Source organism: Scophthalmus maximus, chromosome 3 (assembly GCF_022379125.1).
Source record: "Scophthalmus maximus strain ysfricsl-2021 chromosome 3, ASM2237912v1, whole genome shotgun sequence".
Taxonomy (NCBI): domain Eukaryota; kingdom Metazoa; phylum Chordata; class Actinopteri; order Pleuronectiformes; family Scophthalmidae; genus Scophthalmus; species Scophthalmus maximus.
Window position 1 is genome coordinate 21,049,163 of NC_061517.1, and position 18,755 is coordinate 21,067,917.

At 45.0% G+C, this 18,755-nt stretch overlaps 1 protein-coding gene across 2 annotated transcripts in view; it reads right to left on the minus strand.

The window, feature by feature from the left end:
- LOC118316269 (plexin-B1-like) overlaps positions 1 to 18,755 on the minus strand; it is a 64,183-nt gene that overhangs the window by 17,534 nt on the left and 27,894 nt on the right. Inside the window, exons 2-20 of one of the 2 annotated variants that reach the window (XM_035643919.2) lie at positions 17,229 to 17,323; positions 15,780 to 16,653; positions 15,371 to 15,613; positions 14,054 to 14,236; positions 11,668 to 11,796; positions 9,648 to 9,748; positions 9,388 to 9,520; positions 9,053 to 9,209; positions 8,803 to 8,911; positions 8,436 to 8,544; positions 7,190 to 8,029; positions 5,274 to 5,372; positions 4,375 to 4,497; positions 3,519 to 3,612; positions 3,228 to 3,397; positions 2,469 to 2,620; positions 2,263 to 2,368; positions 1,050 to 1,186; positions 742 to 915 (exon numbers count right to left, since the gene is read on the minus strand). In XM_035643919.2, the coding sequence (XP_035499812.2) occupies positions 742 to 915; positions 1,050 to 1,186; positions 2,263 to 2,368; positions 2,469 to 2,620; positions 3,228 to 3,397; positions 3,519 to 3,612; positions 4,375 to 4,497; positions 5,274 to 5,372; positions 7,190 to 8,029; positions 8,436 to 8,544; positions 8,803 to 8,911; positions 9,053 to 9,209; positions 9,388 to 9,520; positions 9,648 to 9,748; positions 11,668 to 11,796; positions 14,054 to 14,236; positions 15,371 to 15,613; positions 15,780 to 16,643 (3,923 nt within the window). In that variant the 5' untranslated portion in view covers positions 16,644 to 16,653; positions 17,229 to 17,323. The remainder of the gene's footprint in view (positions 1 to 741; positions 916 to 1,049; positions 1,187 to 2,262; positions 2,369 to 2,468; positions 2,621 to 3,227; positions 3,398 to 3,518; positions 3,613 to 4,374; positions 4,498 to 5,273; positions 5,373 to 7,189; positions 8,030 to 8,435; positions 8,545 to 8,802; positions 8,912 to 9,052; positions 9,210 to 9,387; positions 9,521 to 9,647; positions 9,749 to 11,667; positions 11,797 to 14,053; positions 14,237 to 15,370; positions 15,614 to 15,779; positions 16,654 to 17,228; positions 17,324 to 18,755) is intronic. The other variant, XM_035643920.2, reaches the window with a different exon arrangement.

Genomic DNA, 18,755 nt, shown 5'->3' on the forward strand with positions numbered 1-18,755 from the left:
TTCAGTTTGTAGTCCTGCAGTAGGTGTGTGATGAGTGTGTGTAATAATCTACAAGGAAGCTTTTTACATGAAATTGTCAGTTTTGCTGCTTGTATGCAAGAACGTTTGCTTTGGCTTCACTGCAAGTTGGGGACTTTCAGTATCTAATGGAGTTAAGAACATTAAAAAATAATCATAAAAATGAGTCGACAGATAGTTAATGAAACATAAAATATAAATAACTAGGCTGCTACTGTCAGTGGATTTGGGTGTTGGCCTTTCTACAGTAGTTGGGGTGTTGTACTATCATGTTTTGGGTACTTCAGAGTTTTCTCTCAAATTAATTTATTTATTCAAACAAAATATTATCAAAAATCTATTTTTTACAATAGTTAGATTCTGTTTACAGTCTCTGTCTAAGAAATATCTTCAGTACAGTAGAGGTAAATTCAGTTTGGTTCAGCAATGAACATTCAGAAAATTCAAACTAAACTTAATCTGGAAGGTCGAGATCCACGGATCATAATGTCTGCAGTTCTCCACTGTTAACCATGTGGTCTGCGGTAACCCCCCCTCGATCCTCATTACACAAGGGCTTCCCATCCTCACAAATCCCAAATCTAACCCCCCGAGTGAAGAGTTATGTAGGATTAAGGATTATAAAGGAAAACAAACTGGAAGAACTAAAATCAAATACAAATACTTTACTTGAGCAAGACGGGCATTTAAAAAAAAGTACTTAGTTACATGACGCCACTGCACCTGAGGAAGCTTTTGGACGGCGTCGCCATTGTGATGTTGGGGTTGGGGGTGTAATGATACACGGAACCCTGCAGGTGGCGCTCCGCCCCACCGAACCGCACACTGATGCTGTGTTCTCCTGTTCGGTTGGTGCCTTTACTTACACAGTGGATTTGATCCTCAAGGATGTTGAGCCTGACAGAAAGACATGTCACCTTTTTTTATTTTTATTTTTTTACACATTTCTGGACATTTATTTCATAAACCGCGATATATAAAACAGTCACAATCGTCGTTTGTCGACACGAAGAGCAGTTTGTGGCACTTACACCATGCAGGGCACTCCTCCAATCAGGACGCTGACCTCGCTCGGGTGTCCGGTCCTCAGCCTCCGGCCCCTGATGGTGAGAGACGAGCCCCCGGCCTTGGGCCCCCTCTGGGGGAAGATGCTGCTCAGTACGGGGTCCTTGATGACGGGGACGCAAGGAGAAGAGGAGGGAAGACAAAAGATGAGATGCAAGGATTCACGAGAGAGAGAGAGAGAAAAAAAAAGTATAATCAATAATCTGATGTCGAGCGGGTGATTTATTGGCAGGATAAATAAGACGCCTGGGCATTCTGGGAAACACGAGAGTGTTGCCTCACAGCCGGCTAGTAAAACAATTAATCCGCTTGTCACTTGGCCAATTAATTAAGGCCGTTGTCAAACCTTCAGTCCTTTTAGCGTAATGTAAATCAGCAGATGAGTTGCTAGTTTATTGCGCTGCAGGAGGGGGGGCAAATTAATAAAAGCTCGTCGGAGCTGTCGTTTCCTCGATTGGTCAGAAATCTTCTGTGGGGGAGCAGTTTTTTTATTTCTTCCTGGATAAACATGAACATTATTCATGCTGTTTCTATTTTATTGCTGACAAATTACATTTGTTTCCAAGGGACCAAGGGAATCCCCGTCTGAACGTGGTCCCGGTCCAACTGTTTTGGTCCACACCCAACAGTGATTACAACATGGGACTGAACTACACTTGAGAGGGGGGGCATGGCAGAAAGCAGAACAACTGCTTCCTGTGGACTGGGCATAAAAAATGTCCTGGAGATGTCTTTCATTTAAAATTGTTTGCAAATCTTGAAAGCTGGCTTTTTGTATTTTGTGGTAGGGATTTGTGGAAACATCCTTTCCTCTGATAGATGTCTCCCTGAGAAAGAAAATATGTGAAGCTGTGTTTTTAAGTCCTAACAAAAGTGAAACCCCAGGGAGTCTATAAATAAATCAGTTCACATTTGACTGTTTGGAAAATACTTGCATACTCTGGCTCGTCTGAATAAGCAGGTCCTCCGAGACCGACACATGAATAAGTATTAGGAAGCATTGTATTCTATCACTACTACAGGTTGAGGGTAGTGGAGAAGTATGATTATTTTCTGATTATTGACCTTCTGCGCATATAAGTAGATTTACAGTAACCAGGTCGCAAGGGTGCAATGTGTTGATTTCCAACGTAACGAAGTTTTGTGAGTCGACGTAAACACACGGGCGGCCGCGTTCACCTGGAAGCTGAAGGTCTGAGCCGACAGTCCGAGACCTCCTCCCCTCACTTTGACCGAGGCCTGGCCGCTCTTCTCTCCCACGCTCCTTGTGGTCTCACACACAATCCTACAGGGTACAGAATAATGATTGTTAAAATCACTAAATAAATAATAAGATGAAGAAACATTATAGAAAAAGGCAGTGTTGAGATTTTCCGCCGACTTGCCTGGAGGAGACCTCGTATCGGCTGTGGATGACGCTGCAGGGCACCCCGGCCACAGTGACTGAGCTCTGGATGTCTTCAGCTCTCTGGCCGAGGTTCGAGCCGGAGATAGTCACGACTGTGCCTCCTTCCACAGGACCAGACACCGGGTCCAACTGAAACACAAACCTGCACTGTCACTACGTTCACGAGATCACAGTGCACACACGCGATCTGTCAGACAAGGATGTCCAGCAGCGATGTAATGACTTAGTCTGAGTCAGTAACTCAGAAGTCATGAGACTGGTTTTATGGTTTTAAATAGTGATAAAAATCTGACTCATTTATATGCCACCAATAAACTAAGTGCAGTCTATATATGAAGCACTTTACTTGAGAACAAATTGGAGGTACTGATTTCATCTCATCTCATCTCATCTCAATACAACCATTGGTTCATGAGATATATGAAATATTATATTTTGGGTATATTTGGTACTGTTGACCTTGACCTTTGACCTCGGCGCCCCAAAATGTACTCTCGTGCAGAAAATAACCCTATTGACTTGTATTTCAAGTTTCATAAAGATCCATCCACGAGTTTAAGCCTCATATTGTAGGTATTTTATCCTCACATATCACCTCAGACAATTAAAACACAAATGGACACAGAAATTGTAGTCGGTATGTTTAAAATTTCTCCACCCATTTCTCTTACTTGTGCGTTCAAAAGCAAAACCAAAAAAAACTCCAAGCCTTTAGAAAAGAGAAAGACGTCCTTACGAAGTGAATGACTGGTGCAGGGCAGGTGTGTTCGATCTGGCCGGTGCAGGAGTCCTGGTAGACGCAGCGGGAGGTGGCAGCACCGCCGCACCAAACGCAGCCGTACCGAGGCTCAGCAGTGCGACATCGGCTGCAGTCCGACCGCCCCACTGAGCAGTTGAACAGAGTGACTAGAACGAGGGGGGAGAAAGGATATTAAAATGTTTTTAATGGCAAATGCATTTACAATATGTGCCCATTACTGAGTGCAAACAAACGCAGAAAAAACACTACACTACAAACAGTCCGCACCGTACAGATCCTCAGCGCTGTCGATAAGGAAGTTGTTCTTTCTCCTCACGTTGATCATGGCTGGGTATTCCTCCAACAAGACAGAGTAGGCATACTGAAACACAGCCATACACAGTATTAAAAAACAAAACACCATAAATACTTCATGTGAAACACTATATGAGTTGATGATATGTACAGTCATGTGCAAAGCAGTTGCGGCGTGCATCAAATAATCTGCCTAATGTAACGCACACATGGAAACGCAAACGTACATGATCAAGAGGCATCTGGTTACTGATTTTTTGTTTATGAAGCACGCCACTGGTTCATTGGTGTAATACGGGTTTGTTTCTGACATGTCTTTTTGTTGATTTGCCGTCATTATGTCCCAAATGTCCACGTTGTGGGACGAATGAAGGAATATCTCATCTTATGAATGGGGGGTTGGGGTTCACTCCATCAGTTTGAGTCAGACAATCAAATTAACAGTTTATGGAAGAATATTCTTGTGTTGCTGCTGCACAATGGTGACTCAAATGATGCATAGACAATTCATAGGCGCAGTGGGAGTCATGAATTGTGCATGTTACATAAATGGAGGAGGATCTGTGCAGTTGGCACGGGACTAATAGCCCCATTTTTTAAGACGACAAAGAAAGGTATTGCATCTATACAGACTTCAATCATCCATTGAAAATCAGATGTGGAAATACGCACTTATGTAATGCTTAAAAAACGTGTGCGTAGGACAAAGCTAAAAGACGGCAACCGTGAAAGGACGTGGTGCTGCGAATGAACCTGTTTTGAATCCCTGGCATCATCTCCACACTGCAAGGGTGGAGCTAATTTATTACTGTACATTCATTTTCCCGACCTGGTGCGTTTGGCAGGTGATAAAGAAGACTGATGGCTGGGTGGCATCCGGCTCCACAGAGGCGTCCACCACCACCGAGTGGTTCTCAATGTCCAACACACACTCGTAGTCCAAGTCCTTGTCCTGAATGAACGCAGAGCACAGAAAATGAATTTTGACCTCTGTCAGAAGGTGCAAAAAACTGATTATTATTTCCACCGTCACTCTAAAAGCTGCGGTAAATACAAATGTACTCTAAGCTCTACACCTTGTCACATACTCGAAGCTGATGAATACATCATCAAAGAAAAGTCCACTGAGTCTTTTAAAGGTGACATATTCTGCTCATATTCAGGTTCATTCTTTTAATCTGGGTCACCACTTGAAAAGGTTTACATGCTCCAATGTTCAGAAAAAGGCATCGATGTTCTAATACTGCCCGTTGCTACAGCTCTTCTTTTCACCCTCTGTCTACAACCTCTGCATTTATTTTAGCCCCGCCTCCCGGTAAACCTCAGTCTGCTCTAATTTGCCAGCTGGCCCAGTCTGTTGTGATTTGTCAACCGATTTCAAAACATGTAGGACATGTCACGCCCCTTCACCAGAGAAGTGGAGATTCTCAGATTGCAGGCGGGGTTAGGTCAAAAGAGTCCGACTGTGACATCATATTGGGAGAGAAATCTGAACCAGTTGTTCAGAGCCAGGCTGTAGGGTTTAGCAAGCTCAAAAAAAAAACCACAGCAACAGCAGGCTCTACAGATACACACATTTATGTGCACAAACACTGATAAAGTGATTTTTACATAATATGTCACCTTTAACTCTGACTTATGAAATGGAGACAGTTTCAAGTTCAAAAAATCTGATTGATGATGAGTATAAGTTTAATGTAGTATTACTCTGCTGGATGATTACATTACCTGAAACAGGTTCAGATGTTGCCCCACCAGAGTGATTTTCCTCTCCACGCTGACCGGGAGGAGGGAGGACCCCTGGACTTTCTCCACACATGGACAGTCCTGATGATACATCATCAAACATCACACAGTGAAATAACTTTACTTGGTGGGAAAGAAAAATGCAACCGCGCTTCATAGCGCTTGGTCTGAATTTGTTCTATTCTGAATGGCCAACATTGTGCGGACACTTTTAATAATCATGGGCATGTACACGTGGTTGCTCCACACATGGAAATCAGCCTGCAAACTAAAACATCAGGCATTACCAGGTATATATGGGCAGGCAGCATTCTCCTCGCATCCACCAATAATCCTAAATTTGCCTTTTACTTTACAAAAATAGCAAACTGAGACAGGGCCACGTAGTTGTTGTTCAGCCAGTTTGAGCCTTTGAGCTGCGGGAGGCGCTACAGAGTCCCACTGGCCACTAACAATGTTTTTAAAAAGTCCTTTATACTGAGTGCCATGTGTATTCTCACCTCCACAAAGTGACACCCAATCCACAGAAATGATAAGAACCCAGTGTACGTGCCCGTTTTAATAACTGCTCAACATTTCCACTTTGTTTCAATGTTGCATTTATGATTGATGGTGCTGCTTGTTTTTATGAACCCGGTCTATCATGGCTGCTCGCCTTTTAAGCTGTCGCTCGTACACTGGTGAGCCGAAGATAAATTTTCCACTCTGGTGTACAACACATTTCTATTCTATTCTGTGTGTGGGAAATAATGTAACTAAAATCACCATTATAGATTTGGATACTGCAAAGATGATGAATTTTCTCTGCAAAAACAGAGGATTGATTTACATTTGAAACCTCCAGCTCAGTGGATTGACACATAGTTCAGCGTGGCAACCGATGGCAGACAGAATCCATCGATTTATTGCAAAATTTTGTCTCCGTGTCCCGCAAATATTATATGGGTTGAGGTGGTCACCACTTAGTTTTGTGTTGTATTGTTGGTGTTGCTCTTTTTTGTATAATGTATCTGGAGTTGAAAGAGCAATAAAAATGATAAAATAAAAAGGGACTACAAAGAAAATTGACTGAAACTTAAAAAAATAACTAATAAAAAAAGCCAAAAACAGTGGAGACACGAAACCAGACCACAATAAAAGAAGCATTAGACATACGAGTAAATGTACGTGAAGAGGGTTGACTTTATGAACAAAGGGGCGAGCAGTTCCCCACAAAGTGTGTTCTGGGTTTGTGCCACAGCGAGGATTGATTGAGGTGAACAGAAATGATTTGGAGAGTCAATAAGCTCCGTCAGGTGAGAGCCTTGAATTTTCCCAGATCCATCCTCGCATGTGAAATTACATTGATTTGCTGCCAGTCTTTGGCCTTTCTAGCTGACGGGCAAGCTTATAACTATAACTACATTTATTATTCCACATTGTCAGCATTAGCTCGTGGGCCGTGCAGTAACTCTGTATGCTGACAGACAGATTACAACATTAATTTAATATAATATCTTACAACGATTTAAAGGAGTGGTTAACATTTGGGAAAAAATGCACTTACACGTTTATTAAATATGAAGCTACAGCCATGAGACATTTAGAATGATCGCATAAAGACTGGAAACAGGAAAAAGGCTAGTCTGGCTCTCCCAACAATAAATAAAAAAAATCAAATAAATTTGCTCTGCCAGAACATGGTCTGGATCCCCTCCATTGGGAAGGGATTTCCCTCCAGCAGAAAACTTGCCAGTCCAATCATATTAATTAATTAATAATTCATATTAAACGGACAGAGATGAGAGTGGCGTTAAACTTTCTCATCTGACTTTTCAGTAAGAACAATGTGCAATCTTTCTCAAAACTCCAAACTCATGCACTTCTACGCTAGCTGCACACATGGCGTCCGCACTCACCGGAAAATAAGAATCGGTCGACGAATCTGATTGGTAGTGTGTCGCCAGTTCTGGGTAGAGATCAACGACTGTTCTAGGCGATTGAGTGTAGATGTCTGAGCGCTCGCTGGCACCAACTGCAAGTGCAGGGTCCACCTCGGTCTCTCCCTCTGGCCCCTCCCACTCATTCAACCACCCAGGTGAGTCGGCCTCTCTAGAGTCATTACTGTCGGCGACAGGAAGGTGCATTAAAAGGGCCACTTCGCTGGAGGTGGTCGAGCTCACGTCAGAGGAAGATCCCACCGCTTCACCGGACATCTCTGAAAATCTCAGGGCAGGGTCTGCCTGGCCGCTAGTGCTGCTGGGTAATGTAGTGTGGAGATATTCGACAGTGATATTTGAGGTGCGAGTGCCGGCATCCTCTGAAAAGCCTCTTGTGGTGGCGCCGATTCCATCTGTCGCTGTCTCCACATCAGAAAGGGACGCGTTTGCGGTCGTGACATCGGTGTGGACGGCGGTGACCTGGGTGCTGACAAAGGGGGAAGTTGTGGCCAGGGTAACGGTCGACGTGTATTCAGCATCAGGGCTGGTGGGTGGTATCACTGTGGTGGCAGTTGAAAGGGCAGCTGCTGTGGTTGGGGTAGGTATCTCTGTGGGGGTCGGCTTTGTTGTTGTTGTTGTTGTTGTTGTTGTTGTTGTTGCTGTGGTTGATGGTGTTGTAGGTGGTGGTGGTGTTGTTGTTGTTGTTGGTGGTGGTGGTGTTGTTGGTGGTGGTGTTGTAGTTGTAGCAGCCAGGACAGTAGGGGGTAAAGGGGTCTGTTTTCTGGTGGGTGGGGGGATGGTGGGTGTTGGCGGTTTGAACTTGATGATGGGAGTAGCACAAGTGAACAAGCGAGGACAGGACAAGGAAAAAAAAAAAGCCAGGGGAGGAGACAATATTAGGATAAAACATAAGGGTAATGCAAATATATTAAGAAACAACTTAGGAGTGATATAAAGAAAAAGAATTGATGGTAAAAAGTCAAAATGAAAAAAACAAAGAGAACACTAAACAAAACACAAACAGATGGCACATGCACGGACTGATATGCTCACCACGGCGCCCGTTGCAGTATGATACGCGCTTAGCTAATCAAACCTAACGATTTTAAGGTGTTTTGTTTTTTTTAAATATACTGTAGACTACTCCGAAATTTCCATTTGCATTCAAACAACATATCTGAACGCAATCGAGTCCTCACTCTGTTCACACTTATCTTGGACTCACGTTTCGGTTGTAGACAGTGACTCCGTGTCTGCAGGTGTGTTCGTGTGTGCAGACATGCTGGTGGATGCACCAGTTACAGCCCCAGCGACTGCTGACACACCCTTGGCATCTTGTAATTCACGCAGGGGTAGAACAGGTAGAAGAAGAAGAAAACAAATCAAGATAAAAATGAGTGAAAATAAAAATGTCAAAAAGTCCTTGGACCCACTCAAACATACTTAGATCATCTGCAGTTCAACATTCAAAGTGCTGTGTGCAATTTTGGTTACAAGGTAAAAGACCCAAATCAACATGGCAGACCTTTCACCGATGATATATTTCGCCAGAGGAGATGTGATATACGTGTCGAGTGCTTGTGTGTACTCACGGCCTGCGTCCAGACAGCTCCTGGACCAAGCTGCAGTTGTAGAAGGTGAATTCTGTCTCTGCTACCGTCACATTTGTGAAACGCAGCGACAGGGTCACCATCACAAATTCTGAAAGTGAAACAAATCTTTTGTTTATTTTTTTAAAATAAATGGGTCTTGCTGCACCAAACCCTCTGTATGTTTTGCATACACTGATTCAATTCGACCGATTAGGTACAACTGCTGAACCAAACACAAAGATATACTCACCATCTCCGTGACCGATGGTGGGGAGGCTGCTGGCGTCAGGGGTGGAGCATGTTACACCAGTGTTGGTGAGTGACGCAGGACTTTCTGTGTCCTGGAAGAAGCAAGAGTAGGACTCTGCTTCTCCTAGACTGGGGAGGCCCTCTACTGACACTGTAATCTGTGGCGGGCCGACACAACGGAAAAGTGACATCAAGAACAGAAACAGAAATGCATTTATTCTGCTGCCACTAAAATTATTTTTTATTTTAAAGCAAGTTAAATATTCTGTACGACTCTAATGTTAACATTACAGTGCATTAGTCCCATCCGTTCCCCCATTCTCTCCCCTGCATTACATCAGTTTTCTCCCCGCGGCTGATGTTGTAGAAGCTGAGGTGCTGAATGCTGAGACACTGCTGCGCCTGGTTGAAACTCCACAGCCACTGGCCCTGCAGAGACCCTCGTTGGCACTCCCATCGCTGGCCACACCTGCAACAACAGAAAGTAAGTGAGACAAGCACAGAGGAAGTGATGTGCATGAGAGCGTTCGCAGTTTCTCCACCATTACTTTTGTCTTTTCCTCTTTTAAACAACACCAAAATCCACAGTGACGCACCTTCCCTCCAACACACACCAGCCACAGTAGGGATCTCTGGCGGACAGACAGGACTGACAGTCCAGGTGATTTCCACATTCTGCCACCGGACGCTTCTCGACCTGAGAACCACAGATAAGTGAGGGTCAGTATTTAGGGGCACATACACTCTGTGGTGGATCTGCTGTGGTGGCGGTACTAGTTGGCATCTTCTTCGTTTCACCTTTTTGATCTCGGCTGCGTAATACATTTAGATAAGAATAACCTAGAGCCTGACCGACATATTGGTTGAGCCTTTCACAGACAAATCTGTATCAGCACTTATGTTTACTGATGTGTAAGCTTCTGTTGTACCAAATAAACAATGTAGGTTGTATTTGTGTTTTCTTTTTATTTATATTATTTATTTATGATCAATTTTATGGTTGAACTAAAATATCAAGCCTCAATTATATGTCTTTGTCATAAAGGTTTAATAACGACATTTATTTATATATATCGGCCGATGTATGTGTATTGAAAATTGACTCCCTAATACCGATAATGGCATCCGCCCCTATTTTGTAACTCTGGCCAAATTTGTCAACATATTCAATATAAAAAATCTTAGTACACATTGAGGCTTTTAATGTACACCAGAGTGCCAGCCACAATATAGACTTACACACTAACTGAGTAAGCTGAATGATTAGTATTAATTTTAAATCTTTTTTTTTTAAACTCTGCTCCATAATTTATGTGGCACACTCAATTGTTTTGATTTAATTGTTAGCAAGAACATAATAAATGGGAAAACAATATTATAATACCATTAATAGGACAACTGCTTTCAGGATAATCAATGGGCTACCTAGCTCACAATTCACTATTAAAGGTATAATGTTTTTCCCCCCTTTTCTCCATTAGCCTTTCACTTAACTGAATGGTAAATGAGCTGCTGATTAGCCATTAGCCGTAGTCTAGCCATGTCTAGTGATCTAAGCTAGCTAATGTTAGCATTCACAAAAATCCAAAATCCAAAATTTCCCAGCCTGCTGTCCCCCAAACATCTAGCTAGGTAGTTCCATTATACATCGGAACTTGGGAGTCTTGGTTATCGTGCCATTTTAATCCCCCGAAGCTCGAAATGACCGACCTCCGAGTCAGAAGTTGCAAATTGGAAATTCACCACCCCGACTTCCGAGCTCAGAGTTCCGAGGTGTGATGGAACGCAGCGATCATTAACCAATAGTTAGCTTGTCTGAGCTTCAAACTAGCTAGCTGGATCACAGCTATTCGACACTAGCTGAGGCGGTTGAGCATCAAAGTTAGCTTGACCTTTACGTGTGAAAGTCAAAAATAAACCTTGATCCAAGCACTTCTTCAACTTCTTATTTTTTTCACATCAACCAATGAATGAATCCGAGAGACTAAACCTCGGCCTACTTCTGACATACTGCCAGCGGCAATTCTTGTAATCGTATCCTTTTTACATACGAATGTTAAATGTAACTCGCGGCTGCAGGTCTACGTTTGGATTAACGTGTGCGTTGGTCTGGTAGTGTCACAAGTCATTGACTGGCACTTTCCCATACTCATTCATCTGCCCACACAGAGACACTCTATAGGGAGTGTGCCAGCACAATGGAGGCCACTTTCCCTGATCAATACCATTGTTATGTCCGACCTTACACCTCCTGCTTACTGTTGTGGCCAGCACAGTGGAGTGAGTGCCCTTTGACCCCAGACGCCAGCTGGCCTTTCTGTTTCCTTTCATACTCTCTGCCTCTCATTCTTTTAGCCTCTTTTTTCAGCGAGAGACGCTGATGTTCAGTCTCATGCATGGAGACATCTGGGTGAGTGGCTGAATGGACGGGCTTCCCCAAGAAGGCTATTTAAACCGTCCATACATCTGTTGAGTGGCTTGAACTTAGAACACACGAAACCTGTGAAAGATTACTTGCTAACGTTTTCTGCTGGATAATTTCTCAAGGGTTTGTATTTATTCATTTACTTTCCAGAAAATTACAACTCACAACTTTCCAAAAGTGTGTAGACTTACACGAGTTTTGGTCATGATGTAGATGTGGGCTCCATTCAGATCCAACAAAAGGTCACTGTTGATGGGCGAGTTGGGATGAACCGTTGTGTTTTCATATACCTCCACGGTGCCATCTCGGCCAAGGTATACCTGGAGAAGAACACCGGAGGAGCAGGAGACAATTCAGAGGTTGTTTGTGTTAATAGACATCAACAGCAGTAGATAAATACTGTACTCGCAGACGGGCAATTTTAGCCAGAAGCAGGACGTTCCGCACACTGCAGCTGCTAAAATGAAGGGCTGACAAAAGGGAAAACGGGGAAAAAAAAAAAAAGAATATCTTCATCGTCTTACAACTCGAAAGCAAATCAAATCACACTTGTTCAGGATCGCGGCAGAAGTGGCCGCGAATGCGATTACCACACAGTCAAATCTAATGTGGAGAACAGGAAGACACCTCTGGCCTAAGTGATTCCGAGGCCTTCAAACTCTCATGTTACATCATGCTAATGTGATTAGCAGAGGTTTTCGTGCCTCTACCCATGAAGCCCTCACTTGATCACTGGGAAACAGAATGGGAAATCAGTTGCCCCATTAACAGGATGCACTCACCACATAATGGGAATGCTTGGTGGCTTGGAGACAATTACGCAGCTTGTCGGTTTGTCTTATGTATTATTTCAGAATATGATGCTGTTTTAAAGGACAGATTTGCTTTGGTCACACTTACCAAGAGCCCCGTCTGCCCCCACTGGATTACTTTGATACTCAGTCAAGTCCGGATTTATCTTTTTTTCGTGCGAATTCTAAGTAGATTTTAATCACAATAGACATCCGAGATAAAGGCATCCAAAAGTATGTGCCACTGAAGGTGCGTTAAGATTTGTTATGATGACTCAGGTTCACCTCCCACAGTATCTCCCTCAAGTCTCGCCCGCGTGCATCCCCGACAACCCTCCCGCATCCCCGCTGGGGGGGGAGGCCTTTGTCTTTCTCTTTGGCGTCATCCTGCTGAATGCCCACATCTACAACAGACCATATCCTGTATTTCCCCCCTGATGTTTAACATCGCATCCAAAGTGATGAGTGTAAGTGCTGCATGGTGAATATTTATACTCTCTACCTCTCCCCTGTGATGTTTATATCCCGTCTAAATGGGGGCTACAGACGGCAAGACTCTACTGGCAATCACTGCTCCCGGCATAGAAAGAGGACGGCATATACAGTTTTTGTACTGACTCAACAGACTAAACATAACAAGACAATTAGTGCGCTTTAAAGGTTACGGCAGGTTAATTGTTGTCACGCTGTCGGCTAGAGAGCGAAAAAGGAATACATCCCGTAAAGGACAAGCCATTCCTTTAACTCCCAACAGGACACTAAAGCTGGTGACACCGATTTTGTCCCGAGTTAGACTGGCCATCCCAAATACATGCACACAGTCGTGTATCTGGACGCTGTGGAATTTGACCCGCTGTGATAAGATAATCCTGTTACAATAGCTCACTTCAGATGGCTACACTGCGCCGGGTGGTGCTGCTTTGATCTGCTACCTACGAGTATTGTGTCTGGCTCCATGTCGCACTCTCTCTCTTTCACGCACACAGATCAAAACAGACCTAGACTTTTGAACATCTCACAGCAGAGTGATGTTTTTGTCTTATCTCAATCTCTGGATTTAACTATCACATCAATGTAGAAGGTGGTGATGCACAGCAGTTTTTGGATAACCCCCCCCTGACCTTGACAAACAAGGTGAGACCCAAATTACAAAAAATCTATTTTGGGTAATACATTCCACCAGGCCTCCAAAAAAACTTGCAGCACTAGATCAAAAATGCATCCAGTCTCCAACAATCACATGCTGCAGTCCACGGAACAAAAAAGCAAATGTATTAAGCATGGGATCATGTTGGTATGCCGGTCTGTGTGTGTTGGAACGCTGCGGATGTCAGAATGACTGGAATCTTCCACGCTGTAGTCACACAGCGATGCATAAGTTCATGGGAAGCCGCAAAACTCAGGACAGAAAATTCCCTTCAAATTGAAGGCAAATGTTTTATCCGGTGTCAGGTGTTTTTGCTTTGCTGGGATATGATTCATGGATATATCCTTAAAAGGAACAGATGGTAACTGCCTCGAGGGCTGGGCTGTGTGTGCAGATGACAGAATTAAGTAAGCACCAACACTCGTGCGCTTGTAGTGAATGGGAAATTAGGAAACTGCCTTCTAAGGGCCGTAATCTTTTACAGGATGCACAAATCCTTGTTATCCCTGAGAGTCACTCCTGATTGGTCCTTGGGCGTCTCCGTGCCTGCCACCTAGGGCATGCTTGGGCAGGTTGAAAGGGCCTAAAGAAACTGGCACAACAATAAAAGAATGTATGACAGCAGATGGGATGTGCTACCTTGTACAGAGTCCCTTGGGAGTCTCCCAGGAAGGCGATGCTGTGTCCGTCTCTGACACTGACGGCCACGGCGGTGAGACGGGCGGCGGACGTGTGCCATACGGTTTTTGCTTCCAGCGGTGCCCGGCTCGCCATCGGACTAGGGGTGTGGTCAGAGCCACAGGGATACGCCTTCAGGGTATTCTACAAAATCAGACCACAACAGAAAGCTTTGTTAGGTGGTTCGTCCCTCCATTTGTTGTCTTTTGGCCCACGGCTTCGCAAATCCTCTTAATTTGCCATAAGAGGATTGCACCACAGGTTAAACAGACTCATTCAGAGACGGGCAACTTGCTCCTTTGGTATGGCAAAACAAGCACTTAAAACCCGGCTTTCCGCTTAGTCTCCTAGCTCCGGCTACAGGCACAAAGTAGAACGAGAGACAGCTTGTTTGAGTCTGCTTTGAACCACTTTGTTTATTAAAATAAATACAATGGGTGGGGGTGACTGTGATCTATTACATGTTTCCTGTCCTCTCTTCCTTCAATCTTCTCTGTTTTTCTTTGTTACATCTCTAATTTTTTTCTTCTCCCCGTTACCCTCTGTGCTAGAATCTTTCTATTCCCATGTTTTTGCCCCCCCCCCCTTCCTTTCTCTCTCTCTCTCTCTCTCTCACTCTCTGTCCTCTTATGTCCGTGGGTTTTCAAAAGAACTCCAATCCTTCCTTGTCAGTGCTCATTAAGCAGCAGGGCAGCTGATTCGGAGTAAGTTTGGTTTATTGATCCCTAACGATCCCATTAAATGGTTCTGAGGGTTGGCAGGACCCGAGCGGATACAGGGCAGCGGGGTGGGGGGGGGCTGGGGGGCACCAGAGGGCTGCAGCTGGGCATAAACTACTCCTGGGGCATCTCTAAGCACCGGGGTTTTTCGACGACGGCCTCATTACAAGACTTCCAAACGGACGGCTCAATCTCCCCAGTGAAGTCGGTCCTTGTTACTCAGTTGCACGGAAACCAAGTAAGTCAATATACTCGAGGTACAGGAACACAGCAGGAAATTATTCATGATGATGAATAGCCCTAATGTGTGTACTATGAGGCAATTATCCACAACGCAATAAGCACATAAAGCTGATAAAGAAATGCTGTGGCACGCAATTCTGCTGCGGTAACCAGAGAGAAACAGTAATTCAAGTCTCATTGACAGAATTATTGGTCTGAAAATCACACAGTATTTGCTTTTTTTCTCCCACCAGAGAAAGGCTCAGCATCTATCTCAGGTTGCATAAACACACAAAAAGAACACAAATATGAATCACCGCCCCTCCCGTGCTCTTACCACGGGCAGGTTTGCGCAGCTGGACTTGACCTCATACTCTATGTAGGCCACCTCTCCTCTGCCCTCCACCCGCCCGTCCTGCGTGTAGCAGAGGTCGCGGGTGGAGTCGATGTGCCGGTCGAGCTCATCGAGGGGGTAAACGCAAAGGGCCGAGGCGTCAGTAGGACTGTTGTTTGTGGAGCTGCTGTGGGCGGAGAAGACTCCCAGCAGATCCTCGCCTTGCTGGCCTGCACCTTGTCCCACCTGTTGCAACAAAAGGGGCATGGGAAAATCTCAGGAAAAGTAAAACACAACCGGAATCAGTGGAGCACTGACGTAACTCCGTATCTGAAATGAAGACTGCTCACTGATAACCCAGCATGAAGTATGTAAGCAGGACTTGGAGACACATATAAATGCCAAGAAGTACCTGGGCTGCCAGGAGCAGGTTGTACATCCTTGCGGGAGAAGTTGGGGATCGGCAGACAAGAGGAACCTCCACATACGAGTAGTAGGAGGTGTCGTCGAGGCACACTCGGGCGGCATAGGTGCGGTACTCCCTCGACGGCGACTTGATGTCACGCCGGTAAAACAAGAAGTACACGTAGGCGCGCCGCGTGAACGCCGTGACAAAATGGTGGTCGTACTCCGACAGGCGCCCGGCGACGGCCAGCTTCGCCGTCTCCTCGTAGGAAAAGATGGGTGGTGATGAAAGGTGGCGGGTAGAGATGGGTGGGTGGCTGGCGGTGTAGCCCCTACCCACATACATCACTGTCCTTTCCCCGCCTCGAGGCCCCACCACCAGCCCTACGGTGGACACTGATGGGTCATTGGCCGCGACATACTGCGTGTCCACGGGCCTCTCAGTGGAGAAGAGCACATCTTTGATCGACGACAGGCTGCGTTTCTGGCAGGTGCCCTGGTGGACGCTGCCGCAGGTGATCAGCTCCGACGCCGTCGGATCCACCAGTAGTAGTTTGTTGTGATTACTGGTCCTCCGGGCCTGGGGACAGTTGAACTTGGTGACCGGGGGAAGGCAGTCTTTGCTGTCGCTGACGGGGCCGGTCGTCTCCTCCTGTTCCAGCCGCAGTCCGTCTGATCCGTCCAGCTGGAAGAGGTGGTCCCTGGCGCCCACGTACACCGTGCCCACAGTGGGGTCCGGGTGGAGCACCAGGTGCTGGAATTCAGTGTCATTGCGGGAGAAACAGTGGTAGGCGCGGCCGCGGGCGGAAACGAAGATGGCGGGGATGAGGAGCAAGAGCAGGGTGGAGCTCACAGCCTTCCCATGTAGCATGGCAAATATTCTGAGGGGGATAAACAGAGTTGGGTTACAGGGCCTGCACCAACAGATGTCTGAGGTTAAACAGCCACGTTTAATACGGCTCAGAGCTGCTTCCATGTAGCTGAGTACAGTACAAGTTAAAGAGTTTTAGAAAGCTTAAGATAAGATGTTGGTGAGCAGGCAAGAAAAGGCTCTTTCCTTCTAGCTCTTGTTACTGTGCCTTCGCTACCATAAACATGGGCCTGTCGTTTATTTGAATAAACATATACACATTTACTCTATGTTTTAGCGGTTTAAGTACTTTCTAACACAACAAATACATTCACAAAATTTGCACTATTGTGTTAAGCTAAAATCTAGAGTGCCCAGTGGTTTAAGGAAATGCATCAAAAAACTTATTTTTCAAGGTTTTTGTCATTTGACATGTTGTGTTGAGTGCCACAGGCAGGGTTGGGATGTTGCAAAGTATAGAGAGACAGAAACACTTTGTTTATTTGTTTTTTTCTTGGGATTTGTTGCCAAAAAAATCTACAGCATTACCCTTGTCCTTTAAATGCAGTTTGCAAGATCCAAATGCTTTTGGAAATAACATCTCACCATCTATGTTCTTTGTGGAGCTGAAGTCTTCCTCCACCTTATCGCCTGGAGTCATATCCCATTCCTTTCCTCTCTGTCTGTGAATGATTAATTATCTATAAAAGAGGCAGAGAGAGACAAAAATGACTCAGAGAACAGAAAGATTCAAGATGACTCTTGTCACATTGCTCACGAAAATGTTGCAACGTCTAGTTCACGGTTACACGCACAGTGTCAGCAGCCTGTATTCGCCGGATTAAAAACAGCAGCGGCCTCTGTATCACTTACGTCTGGAACATTACAAACAACAACAACCCTCACTCCGCATTTCCACAGCCATCACTCAACACCTCGGAGGAGAGTGGTCTGCAGACCCTGAGAGGCTTTGCATTAGAGATAAAGCCCCTTTAAATATTGAAGAGGTTCCTCAGACCTTTCCCTGACCTCGCTGAGAAAAGGTCACGTGAGATGAAATAAACGTCTCCTCCCGTACACCACAGGGTACGCAGCAAGCTCGAAAACCGAGCTCTGGCGAGATTTGTTATTTTCCCATAACTCTGAAGAAAAAAAAAGCGAAGATTGCCATGTCTCTATAAGAGTGTGATATTTAAGGGGGGGGATGCAATATTGTGCTCCATTACTTTGCAGTGTGAATAGATTGGTAAGACATTAGACATGCAGCGCCATCTCACCTAACTGTCTACGCCCCGGGGCTGCAATCAGGACAAAGACAAGGAGGGGATGAAAAGGGAGGAGCCCGTGAATCTCGGCGTGTGTGTGAACGTGTTTTCTGCGTGTGTGTGTGTGTGTGTTAGAACGTGTGTGTCTGTGTGTGTGTGTGTGTGTGTGTGTGAGAACGTGTTTGTGTGTGTGTGTGGCTGTGTGTGAATGTGTTTGTGTGTACATAACCGGGGTCCTTCCAGGAGCAGGTGTCTTTGTATGTGTCTGTTAAGTGGACTGAGTGTGTTTCAGGCCTCCTCTTTACTTATTCATGAGCGGAATAAGAAGTAAAATAAGTAATAACCTCCACGCCCACTGTCAGAAGGTTTGAGGAGTGGAGTGTGTGTGTGTGTGTGTGAGAAAAAAGGGGTGGCCATTACAGTGTCTGTTAAACAGGGCTGAAAATTCACAAAGTCCTTTGTAGCCACATTGGCAGTTTGGTGATTCAGGGATCGCAGTGTTGGCAATGTCACTGGGTCGGTTGCTCCAGTCAGTCGATCAGACTGGTCCACCCTTCCGTTGAGAATCATGTATTTCAACAACTATTTGTTTGACTGTCATGACATTTGTACAGCCAAAGGATGAGACATACTGACTTTGTTGAAACTCCATTGCTTTCCATTCAACGTCAGTTCAGTTTTTTGTGTGAAATTGCTCAACATTTTTGGTTCAGACTTGCATGGTTGCCAGGATTTTCCCAGGATGAGTCGTTACAACTTTGCATATCGATTTTTCATGGAGTAGCATCATCAACTCAATTTTGAATGCATCCAGTATGAACACATATCTGCAAAACTCCTGAGGTTCCCATCCACCTCAGCTGTGTCA